General features: G+C 51.0%; 1 protein-coding gene across 1 annotated transcript in view; it reads left to right on the top strand.

Moving 5' to 3' along the window:
- Nucleotides 1-11376, top strand: part of Sim2 (SIM bHLH transcription factor 2) — a 42719-nt gene extending 31343 nt beyond the window's left edge. The window contains exons 8-11 of the mRNA XM_059277524.1: nt 5820-5967; nt 7715-7883; nt 8497-8905; nt 10928-11376. Coding sequence (XP_059133507.1) covers nt 5820-5967; nt 7715-7883; nt 8497-8905; nt 10928-11376 — 1175 coding nt within the window. The remainder of the gene's footprint in view (nt 1-5819; nt 5968-7714; nt 7884-8496; nt 8906-10927) is intronic.
- Nucleotides 11377-13059: the final 1683 nt, after the last annotated feature.

The raw sequence follows: 13059 nt of genomic DNA, 5'->3' as shown, positions 1-13059 counted from the left end.
TGGAACACACTCTATAGACCAGGCTAGCCTCCATCTCACAGATATCTGCTGGCTCTGCCTGCCTCCTGAACGCTGGGATTAAAGGCGTGTACTACCACACCAGTCAAGCAGGCATCCTTATCTGTATAGAGAGTTTGAGACCTGCTTGGGATACATGAGACCTTGTCTCAAAAGGAAAGTATGGGGACCCCCCACTTACTGCTGCTGTCAGGGCTCTCGGTCCTGGGGTGCTCTGGGAGCCAGTGGGAGGCCCCCACCTCAGCATTGATGGGGTAAAAGAGGAAAGAGTGGCCAACATTTCTACATGGCAGTTCCGTCGTTCTTGGCTGAGAACTGCCTGTGAGTGACATTAATCCCCTGACTCATTCCATGTCTGGTCAGAGTGGGCTTTGCTTAAGCAAGGTCTCCAGCAGGAGAGCAGGTGCCTGCAGCTGGAAGTGGCCACCAGCCAGCACCAAAGCCAGCTTCTCAGTCCCTCTTCAGACTCCCCCTCTCCTTGGCAGCTGGCTCCGATAACCTCCTGGTCTCTTGTATACAGAAGCGACACCTCTCCCTGGGGCCCTCTCACCTTCCCTGGCTGAGGTCCCTGCTGACTAACGGGAGCATCCTCACAGCTATACTCCTGCTCCATGAAGAGTGAAAGGCGCTGAGTCCCCACCCCCACCCCCGCCGGACACCCCAATGACCATCTCTCCTCTCGTAGTGTGTCTAGCTGCTGCTTGGCTCCCCAGAACCCTACGCAAGCGACCCGGCTTCTTGTTTCTTGAGGACTCTTCCGCTTCATGATGTTTAGATCCTTGTGGGGACCAGATGAGTTTCCCGGGGTTGCCACGGCAAACCACCACAGCCCAGGTGGCTGTAACAAGAGGCATTCCGTTCTCCACAGTGAGAGGCTGGAAGTCTGAGCTCAAGGTGTCTGCAATGGCCCCTCCTGAGGTCTCTTGCCCATGTTCTCCTGTGGTCAGCTCTCTGTGTCTGTTCTCACGGCCCCATCATCTTATAAACACACTGGGCGTAATGGGCCAGGACCCTACAACCTCTGCCACCACACTTACCTCTGTAAAGGCCCTGTCTCCAAACGGGGTGGTGCCAGAGGTGATAATTTCAGCTTAGAGTTTGGGTGACACAATTCAGCCTGTAGCAGGGACATTCTCTGACACCTCTGTGATGCGGGCCCTTTTTTGTAACTTGGTAGGAAAGCCCCATTTTATGAGGCGGTCGCCTCCCATGGTGTTATGGAGATGGAGAAAGTCGATGAGGCAATTGAACTAAGTACCATAAAGGCACCTACTCTACTGCCTTGTCCATGCTCAGCAACGTGGACCCCATCCTGACCATGCAAGTCTGCTGAGGAGCCATGATTAAGAGTGGGCAGAAAAGAGCAGGTGAAAGCTGGCATGCAGCAGGGCTGGTTGAGATGGAAGGCTGCTACACAGCAGGACAGAGGGATGGCTGCTACACAGCAGGACAGAGGGATGGTTGTTACACAGCAGGACAGAGGGATGGTTGTTGTTACACAGCAGGACAGAGGGATGGTTGTTGTTACACAGCAGGACAGAGGGATGGTTGTTACACAGCAGGACAGAGGGATGGCTGCTACACAGCAGGACAGAGGGATGGTTGTTACACAGCAGGACAGAGGGATGGTTGTTACACAGCAGGACAGAGGGATGGCTGCTACACAGCAGGACAGAGGGATGGTTGCTACACAGCAGGACAGAGGGATGGTTGTTACACAGCAGGACAGAGGGATGGCTGTTACACAGCAGGACAGAGGGATGGCTGCTACACAGCAGGACAGAGGGATGGTTGTTACACAGCAGGACAGAGGGATGGTTGTTGTTACACAGCAGGACAGAGGGATGGTTGTTACACAGCAGGACAGAGGGATGGTTGTTACACAGCAGGACAGAGGGATGGCTGCTACACAGCAGGACAGAGGGATGGTTGTTACACAGCAGGACAGAGGGATGGTTGTTACACAGCAGGACAGAGGGATGGTTGTTACACAGCAGGACAGAGGGATGGCTGCTACACAGCAGGACAGAGGGATGGTTGTTACACAGCAGGACAGAGGGATGGTTGTTGTTACACAGCAGGACAGAGGGATGGTTGTTACACAGCAGGACAGAGGGATGGCTGCTACACAGCAGGACAGAGGGATGGTTGCTACGCAGCAGGACAGAGGGATGGTTGTTACGCAGCAGGACAGAGGGATGGTTGTTACACAGCAGGTCAGAGGGATGGTTGTTGTTACACAGCAGGACAGAGGGATGGTTGTTACACAGCAGGTTGAACGGGCTGTTACATGGCAAGATTACTGCATCCATCTCTGCAAATATTTCTAAAGGGGTTGGAGCCTCAAGTATGTTAGATTTCTGCTTCCCAACCTCCTATTCAAAATGTTTTTCCAATTAAAACAAAAAACAAAAAAAATCCTGAGTTTTCATTCTGGTTAGAAAACTCAAACCCCTTCTTTATTAGAACTTTAGAAGAAGAAGAAAAGCTAAAAAGAAGAAAATGATGATTTCCCATCATTTTACCAGTTAGATAAGAATTCATGCATTTGGAGCCCCATCTGTCTGCCAGTGTTTCTCACAGGAATGGTGTCATCTTCACAACTGTATGTTAGTGACTGTGATCATCCTTCTACAAATAAGGGCTGAGGCACAGGCTAATGAAGTCATATTTTTCTTTGGTCTGCCAGCTCACAAATAACAACAAGGAGACTTATTAACTGTGAAAGCTCGGCTTTAGCTTAGGCTTGTCCCCAACTCGCTCTTATAACTTAAATTAACCTGCTTCTATTAATCTACATTTTACCATGTGGCTTTTCACTTTTCTTTTATTCTGTATGTCTGACTCCCTCCCTGTCTTGTTGGCATCTCCCTGGAGTAATTCACATGCCTAGATTCTTCCTCCTCTTCTTCTCTTTCCCCAGAAATCCTGCCTAGCTATTGGACATTCAGCTCTTTATTAAACCAATCACAGTGACACATCTTCACACAGTGTAAAGGAATATTCCACAACAGGCTAGTTGGTAGAGCACAATTAGCTTGAGTGGGCATGTGCCCACAGACCCATTTTTAAAGTTAGGATTGCATTCTACTCATTTCTGAGTCTTACATTTTCTCTTGCATCATGTGCCCTGTCTCCAGCAAGACAAATCCCTATTGATCACTTCAGTGTCTGCACAGTACTCCACAGTTTTCTTACCTTCCCCCTTGAACACATAAGTCCCCTCCTCTGAAGTTCTGGAACCTTAAACAAGATTGCAGTGAACCTTTTTGCACAACAGTCTATTTACTACGTCATGCATAATTCCCACAGACCCCATCCCTAGAAATGTGTGGCTTCAGTGAGCCACCAGACTGCTTTCCAAAAAGCTCTCTGAGTCATCCTCCACTAACCCTTTGACAGGCCTTCGCCACAGATCAGCTGGTATAGCTTGCCACTTTTTTTCTTTAAAAAGTCACATAATACAAAATCCAACTTTTTGACCATTTTCAGTGGGTTTTAGAATGCCCACAGTACATCTGTCACCTTTATATAATCCCAGAACACTGTCACCCTCTCCAGAAGTGCCTGCTCTGTGGTCTTTATTCCTGCCCCTTCCTCCTTTGGAGCCCACAGGCACCCATCAGCTCTGGCCCTGTGGATTTGCCTGTCATGGGTGGCTCACATAAACAGAACCACATGTATTCATTTCTTTTTGAGTACTTGCTGGACACCCCTGCCTTTGAATCAATGAGTTTCCTCATTTTGTCCTTTTATGTTTATTCTTTGGCGGTGTCTTAGGGTTTCTATTGCTGTGAAGAGACGCCATAATTATGGCAGCTCTTACAAAGGAAAACATTTAATTGAGGTGGCTGGCTTATAATCTAGAGGTTCAGTCCATTATCATCATGGCAGGGAGCATGGCAGCATGCAGGCAGACATAGTGCTGGAGCTGAGAGTCCTACATCTTGATCCAAAGGCAACAGGAAGTGAACTGAAACACTGGGCATGGCTTGAGCATATATGAGACCTCAAAGTCCACTTCCACAGTGATACACTTCCTCCAACAAAGCCACACCTCCTAATTGTGCTGCTCCTTATAAGCTTATGGGGGCCAATTATATTCAAACTACCACAGGCAGTTTGTACATGCCCTTCGATCACATTGCTCTTAGGTCTAAATGCTTTTTATTAACAACCATGAAGTCTCTCTGTGTATTCAAGAGTATGTTCATGCGTGTGTGTGTGTGTGTGTGTGTGTGTGTGTGTGTGTGTGTGTGTGTATACATGTCTGCATGTGCATGTGTGTCTATGTGTTTGTCTGAGACTGGGTCTCACACCGTGGTTAGTCTGGCAGTCACTCTGTAGCCCAGGCTAGCCCCAAACCTGTGGCAATCCTCCAATTTCATCCTCCCACATGCTGGAATTACAGGTGAGGCATCACACCTGGCTGGCTAAGACAGAGTCAGTTTATCCTAAATATCTGAAGAACCAAATCACAGACATTTCAGAGGTTTTATTGCCTTTGATACGCAAGGCTGACAATCTCTTGACTATCTATCAATCTATACCACTTTCCCAGTGCATCAAAATGTCTTGAAGTGCTTGTTACAGCCGCTGACACAGATCCCCCACGAACAGCAGGAAGCCTGGGGCGTGCTGCGCAGACTGGGGTCTCTGCTTGTAGACACCATGAGGACTGTTGTGTTGCATATGCACCTTGTTGTGTGGGGTCCTTTAGTCCCAGCGAGCCTTGCTGTCACAGCCTTAGCCCCTCTGTTTTCTCCCCTTGTAGCTGTCCAGGTGGTTTCCAGGTAGGGGCCCCAGGCCAGCCCTGCCCTGAGAAGCAGGAGTGTTCTAGGGCTGGGGTGAAATCCCCGCCATGGCCATGCTTTCTCCCCTCCAGTGGCCACCCACAGCTTCCGGCACTTTCCTTCCCTTTGGGCTTTCTTCCATCCGCCTACTTGAGGGCTGCAAGGGGGAGTCGCAGTTTATGGGCGCACAGAGGCTTCAGGGGAACCGCTCAGCTGCCCAGCCTTGGCACGCATGCACAGAAGGTGGGCTCATGGGCCCAATTTTCAGGAGTCATGTCACTAAGCAGAGGGCTTTCTTCCATGAGCAACACAGGAAATTAGCAGCCCAAGGAAAATGGGTAATTGGGAAGAAAATATAAATGGCACTTGAGTCGGGAGCAGGTTCCCAGTGAACACACACGTCCTGACAGATGGCAAATGTCAGCACCAATCTGACACTTGGCTGAATGCACTGAAATTAGCGTTCTGTTTAAACAACGTAGTCCCTCTGCCGGTTAAAGGTTTGGGGGATTAAAACATAATTGGGGCATTTCGGTACTAAAAAGCTAATCGGATTTTACCACTCTGCAGGTACTGGTGATGTCTGGGGGCTTTTTTCTCCCATGAAAACAGGGACTGTTAAATCAGGGCTCTTAACAAAAGGGGAGGGGTTACTCCAGGGAGTCTGCAAAGTTATAGGTGACATTCCTTCGTGTGTGTGTGTGTGTGTGTGTGTGTGTGTGCGCGCGTGCGTGTGCGTGTGTGTGTGTGTGTGTGTGTGATGTGTGTGTGCATGCGCATGTATGTGTGTGTGTGTGCATGCATGTGTGTGGTGTGTGTGTGTGTGTGTGTGATGTGTGCGTGCGTGCGTGCATGTGTGTGTGTGTGTGTGTGTGTGTGCCGTGTTTGTGTGCAGAAAGTCCACCCACTCCATCAAGTTCTCAAAGGTCCTTTGCCCTAGAAGGCTGTGTGTCGGGGGGTCGGGCGGGACTGCGGCGGCCCCGGATTCACGTCACCTTGTACTTGCAGTGCTGGTGAAAGGCCAGGTCACCACCAAATACTACCGGCTGCTGTCGAAGCTGGGCGGCTGGGTGTGGGTGCAGAGCTACGCCACCGTGGTCCACAACAGCCGCTCCTCCCGACCCCACTGCATCGTGAGTGTCAATTATGTCCTCACGTAAGTCAGCCCTATTTGTTTCTCTCCCCGCTCTTGCTGCTTCTGTCCCTGGTCACACACACCGCTCCAGGACTCGTTATCTCCCGCTCCTCTCGCTGTCTAAGACCGTTCCTCCCCTTCTTGTCGTACTGGAATAATCCGGTAGCTTGGGAGGTCCCAACCAGGAACATGTGCCAGGGAGCGGTGGTGATGATGAGGGAGCCCTCTGAGGATATAGTTTAGATCCTGGTACAGAGCCCAAGACGGGGCCCAGGAGGGGACAGCGTGTACAGGGAGGGTTCATGTCCCGTGTCAGGCACACACATCTGTGCTTCTGCCATCAGGAACAGACACCATCTACCAGTTGTGTGTCTTCCCACATATTCTGTTCCCAATGATGGTGTTTGGTCCCCGAAAGACCCAAGTTTAATTGAAAAAAAAAATTGTTTTTGAGACAGAGTCTTGTCGTTAGTCCAGGCTAGCCTCAACCTCATGATCCTCCCCCTCAGCCTCCCACATACTGGGATTACAGGCATGGGCCACCAAATGATGCAGATGAGTATAAATCCACGAGCAGTCATAGGCATACCTTCCCAGAACACCCTACACACGTCTCTCTCTCACTCTCTATGTCCCCAGCCTCAGCCAAAGAAGGGTCCTCCTTTGTATCCTAAACACTGTGAGGATTCAGACTCTAGGTTCTTTCACAGAACGGTCACCAGGTTACTTTGTGTTCTAGGATGATGATCTGTCAAAACCACATGGGAGAAAATGCCTCTGCCCCTTAATTCACTAGCTAGGCATGACAGCATTCTGCAGCGACTCTCCCTTTGGGAATGTGACTTTGTCAGTTGGTTCTGCAGGCTGGGCATGAGTCCTTGTGACAGTAGGTGAGGTTAGGAGCTGGCTCCCAGCAGGTCCATCCCTCCAAGCTTCTGGGGTACTCAACAGAGAACAGTTAGGCCCCAGATACACAAACCAATAGGGGCTGTCGGGGCCACTGGGGTTGTCGGGGTCACTGGTGTTGGGGGTCATTGGAGTTGCTGCCCTTCAGCTTGGCCTTGTTAGCATGCCCACCCCTTGCCATGGTCAAAGAGTCCTTGGGAAGGGTACCTGGGCTGCATGGTGTAGCTGGAGAGTTTCTCTCTGGGTCCTGCCAAGCCCCGGCAGTCCTGCAGCCCACTTATAAAATAATCACTCAGACACTTATATTACTTATAAACTATATGGCTGTGGCAGGCTTCTTGCTAACTGTTCTTATATCTTAAATTAACCCATTTCTATAAATCTACACCTTGCCACGTGGCTCATGGCTTACCAGCATCTTAACATCTGCTTCTCATGGTGGCCACGGCTGGCAGCGTCCCCTGACTCAGCCTTCCTCTTCCCAGAATTCTCTCTGTTTGTCCCGCCTATACTATATACTTCCTGCTTGGCTACTGGCCAATCAGTGCTTTATTTATCAATCAATCGGAGCAACACATTTTCACAGTATACAGAACATCCCACAGCAGCATGGGTTCAGAGAAAGCATATTACTTTCCACCATTCTTGCCAGACAGTACTGGCCTTGCTCAGCACTCTCTGGGCCACCACAAGCTGCTGGTGGCTTTTGTCAGGATGAGATGTCCTTCTAGCCAACATCACACACGTCCAGCCTCAGAGAAGAGATGTGCTGGGACTTGAGGATGAGCTTGTTCAGGGGATCTGCTCTTCCCCCCAGACATGGGCTGCTGCTGGACGTGACTTGCCCGCTCTTGCTTTCCAGGGATATCGAATACAAGGAGCTTCAGCTGTCTCTGGACCAGGCGTCCACTTCTAAGCCTCAGGACTCCTGGAGAACCACCTTGTCTACCTCACAAGAAACTAGGAAATCAGCTAAACCCAAACATACGAAGATGAAGACAAAGCTGAGAACAAACCCTTACCCCCCACAGGTAACACACACAGGGGGCAAGATGGCGGTGTCTATCTGGGGACCCAGGACACCTGGGCATGATCTAGGAATCTCAGGCTCAGGGGTGTCCTTGCAGAGCAAGAAAAGGTCCCTGAGGGATGTTTTGACCATATGGTAATGACACCTTCAGATAGCAACACCCCAGGTAAATCATCAAGAATGAGAAAAAACCAGCTGACTCGGGAGGGCACATGGGCCCTCTGAATCCATGTGAATACGGGCTACAGAACCTGTAGATTCTGTTTTGGAGGTGGGGGTCTCACTATGTTGACCAGGCTAGATTTGAACTCCTGCCTCAAGTGATCCTCTGTTCCATTCCTCAAAAGCTAGGACAGGTGTGTGCTACCTCATTTGGCTTATGGTAATATCAAAATGAAAATTTGCCCTCTTAAAAGGTCATGACTGAGCTCTGGGGTGTGGCAAGCGTCCACAAGCATCTGGTGTGTGGTCAGCTTGGAGTATAGGATCCTTCCACTCAGGGCCCTCACAGTAACATTGGAGTCAGGGCCCCCTAAGATCCGGTCTTGTGGGACTAGAAGGTGGCTTGCTCGTGACCTCTCTGATGGCCTCTCATCTGTCTTTGCTGCGTGCAGCAATACAGCTCGTTCCAAATGGACAAACTGGAGTGCAGCCAGGCGGGAAACTGGAGAGCCAGTCCCCCCACGAGTGCTCCGGCTCCCCCAGAACAGCAGCTCCATTCAGAAGGCAGCGACCTTCTATACGGGCCGCCCTACAGCCTCCCCCTCTCCTACCATTACGGACACTTCCCCTTGGACCCGCACGTCTTCAGCAGCAAGAAGCCAGCACTGCCCGCCAAGTTCGGGCAACCCCAAGGATCCCCGTGTGAGGTGGCACGCTTCTTCCTGAGCACGCTGCCAGCCAGCGGCGAATGCCAATGGCATTACGCCAACCCCCTAGTGCCCAGCAGCCCATCGCCAGCTAAAAACCTTTCTGAGCCTCCTGTAAATGCTGCCCGCCATGGACCTGTGCCAAACTATGAAGGTGGGTCCCGTTCGCATGAGGGGAAGGGGAGGGGGCCGGCATCAGCAGCGGTGGGTGGTGGATGGAAAAAGAATCTTCTTGCTTTGGGCAGACTTGGGCTTTTTCTGTGTCTAAGTAGGGATTACCTTGCTTCCTATTGCCAATCATGGCTTCACAGGAATGAGAAATGACTGGGTTACAGGTCACGTGTCCCAAGACCACCAGAGACACTATAAAGAGCAAAGGGAAACAGACCACCCGTATAACTCCTGGCTTTATTCATGCTCCCACGGGGAGACAAAAATGATTTTCCAAACCAGCTCCCATGTTTGTCAACACCCCGGCTGCATCCATGAGATGCCTTTTCACTGTGCCTCAGAGTTACCGGCAGAAACACTGGCTCTCTTCCTAGGCCAGTTTTCAAAGTACAGAAAACCAAAGTAGAAATTCCTGGCCTTGGGGGCAGAAGCCACGAACACAGAACAATTAACATGGACTCTTCCAGCCTCTGTTTTTCTCTCTGTAAAATGGGATTGCAGCCTATGTAGGGAGGCTACTTAGCACACCCCAGGTGCCCGACAGGGCTGACCTTTTAACTTTCTCTGTTAGCAAGTAAGTGGGAAGAGCCAGCCCACGACCTGGGACACTCTGAGATTTCTGTTTGGGCACTAGACCATCACCAGCAGAGGAGGAAAATATGTCCTGAGGCTAGCTGTGGGAAGGTATAAACCGCTTCCATCTAGACCTGGTGACTGCTCAGAGCATTGAGCAAGCTGGTGCAGATGGTCTGCAGGAACCCCTAAAGTGAGGGTAAATGTCATACTAAGAAGCTACGTATGCCCTAGGGATAAAAAAACACAACAAAGCAGCATTTATTAAGCAGTTCCCTGAAATGTGTGTCCTCTTCACCTTCTCTTCCCTCTCCCGTGGCTTTCCTGCACCCACACTCTCTGTGGTTTCCCTTTCTCTGCAAACTCTGAGGATATGACTCCATGTTGTGAGTAGTCTGCATTTCAAGGCCAGATCTGAGCAGGGGACAATCGTGGGAGAGGTGAGGCAGGAGAACATGGTTTTCAGAAGCAGACAATTTAGAAGAGACCACATCCGCCGCTGGGGCACCCTGCTTAGCCACAGCCTGCCCAGCAGCCATGATCCCCCACAGTCGAGGAAAGAAAACGTGAAGGGCCTTGTAAACATCCATGTGAGACAGACTTATTATTTCTTTGTATCTGAGGATTGGCTAATGATAAAACACACAGAATTTGACTTTTATTACTATTTTACTATTTCAAAGCAAAAAAAAAAAAAGGCCACCTACTTGTCACATTTGATTAGAAGTGGGGTGGGGAAGGACTAAAGGGGCTGATTTGAGGCGATTTGTGACCAACTTCCTTGTCTTTGGTATTAAAAAAAAACAAAGGCCTCATGGGAAAGCTCGGGGGAGTTACTTGAATGGGCATGGTTAATACTTTTAATTATGGGGATACTAAACAGCACAGGGCCGTTAACACCCCCTCCCTCCCACCCCACCCACGCTGAGGAATTAGTGAGCCTAGCAGACTGGGCACTGTGGAGAGGACCCTGCTTAGCTTCCACTACTGTCCAGGAAGGTGTCCGCTAGCTCCGTGTAGCTTTGGAGCATCTTTTAATATTGACGCCACACTGGCGTGTCTGGCTCTGTTGCATTAAGTGTATTACTCGGAATGAATCCCACCTGTTCCTCTTAAAGCTCCCAGCACGCTTCCAACAGCGTCTCCTGATTGGCACTGGTGGAGGAGGAGGACTCTGTGCACGATGGGAGGGGGTCGAGGGGGGCTGTGGCTCCGCGTATGACGGAGGAGGAACACGTGGCTCTGCAGGATTGATTGAGGGCACGTGCGACTCGTGCGTAAACGAGGAGGGCCGCGTGGCTCTCTGTGCGTGATTGAGGGCACATGTGTCTCCGTGCAAGGTCAAGGGTGCCTGTGGCTCCGGGCAGAGCAGAGGGCTGATGTGTCTCTGAGTGCAGTTCTCTAACCTGTCTCTTGTCCCCACTCCCCGCAGCGCCCGCCGCTGCAGCCGCTGCAGCCGCCGCCGCCGCCGCCGCCGCCGCCGCGCGCAGGTTCGGCGAGGACCCCGCGCCCCCAAGCTTCCCGAGCTGCGGTCACTACCGCGAGGAGCCGGCGCTGGGCCCCGCCAAGGCGGCGCGCCAGGTGTCCCGGGACGGAGCCCGGCTGGCGCTAGCCCGAGCGCCCCCCGAGTGCTGCGCGCCCCCTGCTCCCGAGCCGCAGGCGCCGGCGCAGCTGCCCTTAGTGCTGCTCAACTACCACCGCGTGCTTGCGCGCCGCGGGCCGCTGGGGGGCGCTGCGCCCGGCCTGGCCTGCGGCCCCGGAGCCCCGGAGGCGGTCGGCCAGCTGCGGCCGCGACACCCGGGCCCCGTCGCCGCCCCCGCGCCCGGCGCGCCCCGGCCGCACTACCTGGGTGCCTCGGTCATCATCACCAACGGCAGGTGACCCGCTAGGGCCGGTCCCGCTCCGCAGGGCGGCCCACAGGGAGAAGCCATAGGCCAGGCCTTCTCTGGTTCCTTTTTTTCCTTTTTTTTTTTTTTCAAGGTCCAGCAGATGGAGGGGCGAACTGTATATGCACGATATAAATTAATTTATACAGAGACAACTATTTTAATAGAACTCCGCAGCCGCCTTTTAGATTTTTACCGTAGATGCCGGTGGAGAGGGTCGGGATCCCAGTTGGGGATGAGGAGAAGGGACCGCCCGCCCATCCTTGTCACCAAGGGCCGGTTTTCAGAGGGCTGAGAGTCCGGATGCCAACGTGTGACCTCAAACTACCCAGTTCCCAGGGCAATCAAGCCGGGGGCGCAACAATGGGAATTCAAGGCATTGTATGCAGCTTGGCGGAAGGATGCCACTTTAAAGGGACCCCCCTCTCCAAACCCATCCCATAGTCTGCCGTTCCAGAGGGGTGGAGTCAGGGTGGAAGTCCCTTCAGAGTCCTTTTGGACACTTAAGTAAACGCAAAATGTTATCCTTGTAAGTCCCACGAGCAGACAAGAGTTTCTGCGGTCTTTGAACTCACTCATGCATCTCATTTTAAAATTTAATCCTTTTAAAAATACAAAACCCAACAAGCCGAGGATAAGGAGGCCGGCGTGCAAGCCTATTGTGTGCATGGACATGGGTGTGCTTCAGAAGCACATTAACAAGCTCGCTCTTTCCCGAGCCCATAGGAACTCTTGGTAACACCCACAATTTGCACCTTCAAAATATATGGAGTAGGCATCAAATGCAAAAAAATAAAAAATTTAAAAAAAAAAGATATATATAGCCAGGCATCTTAGAATGTCCCTGACGAGCTTAATTCCCTGGCAAAGTCCCTCCAACCCTCACAGATCTGTTAGTCCTACGCTTGTGTTTGCTGCAACTAGGTACTACTAAGGCTAGTTAAATTGCATGTGCAATACAGAAACCGGAGCGGGCCGCACCTTGTGGAAGGTGAACATGCGTAAGGGATGTAATGAAAATGGTGTATACATTTAAGCGTTTTCTACTTAGCGAGAGCTTCGCACGAACATGTCATGTGTAACAGGTGAACGGAGACCCTTTTTATAAACGCACCAGCAGTGTTTAAAAATAAACTTCCATTACTTTTGTTTCACACTTACGATTTATGTATTTATGGGTGTATTTTTCTTGATGGGTGTGGCTCAGTAGCCCAGGGCTTGGGTGACAGGAAGATGCTGGGTTTAAACCCCGGTATGGAAAGAAAAATAAGAAAAATCACTATTCAAAAATTCTGTCACGGCTCTAACCTGAACATCTGTCTTGTCCAACATCTGCTTTACTGCCTTTCAGTTTCTCTACACAGGAAACACTTCATCCATTTCCTTTTAAGGAAGTTTACTTCAGGAAACTCTTCCCACCTGTATCCAAAGGTGTCGATTTTTTTTTTTTTTTTACTAACCCTTCTCCAATCAGTGGCATCCAGAGCCCTCAACACACGAACTCTGTAGACTCCGTGTAGACTCCCTCCCTACTCAGCTACGCCTCACTGGATGCTCTCGGTGTCTGCACAGGGTAATGGTGTTATCTTTTATGTTCATGAGTCGCATAATTAAGCCATGGTTCTCAGAAGGTCCATGTTTGATTCGTGGGCATCGGCACCAACATTTTTCAATAAAG

The sequence above is a fragment of the Peromyscus eremicus genome, chromosome 12 (assembly GCF_949786415.1).
Source record: "Peromyscus eremicus chromosome 12, PerEre_H2_v1, whole genome shotgun sequence".
In the NCBI taxonomy this organism is placed as follows: domain Eukaryota; kingdom Metazoa; phylum Chordata; class Mammalia; order Rodentia; family Cricetidae; genus Peromyscus; species Peromyscus eremicus.
This window is presented reverse-complemented; position numbering and strand designations above follow the sequence as displayed.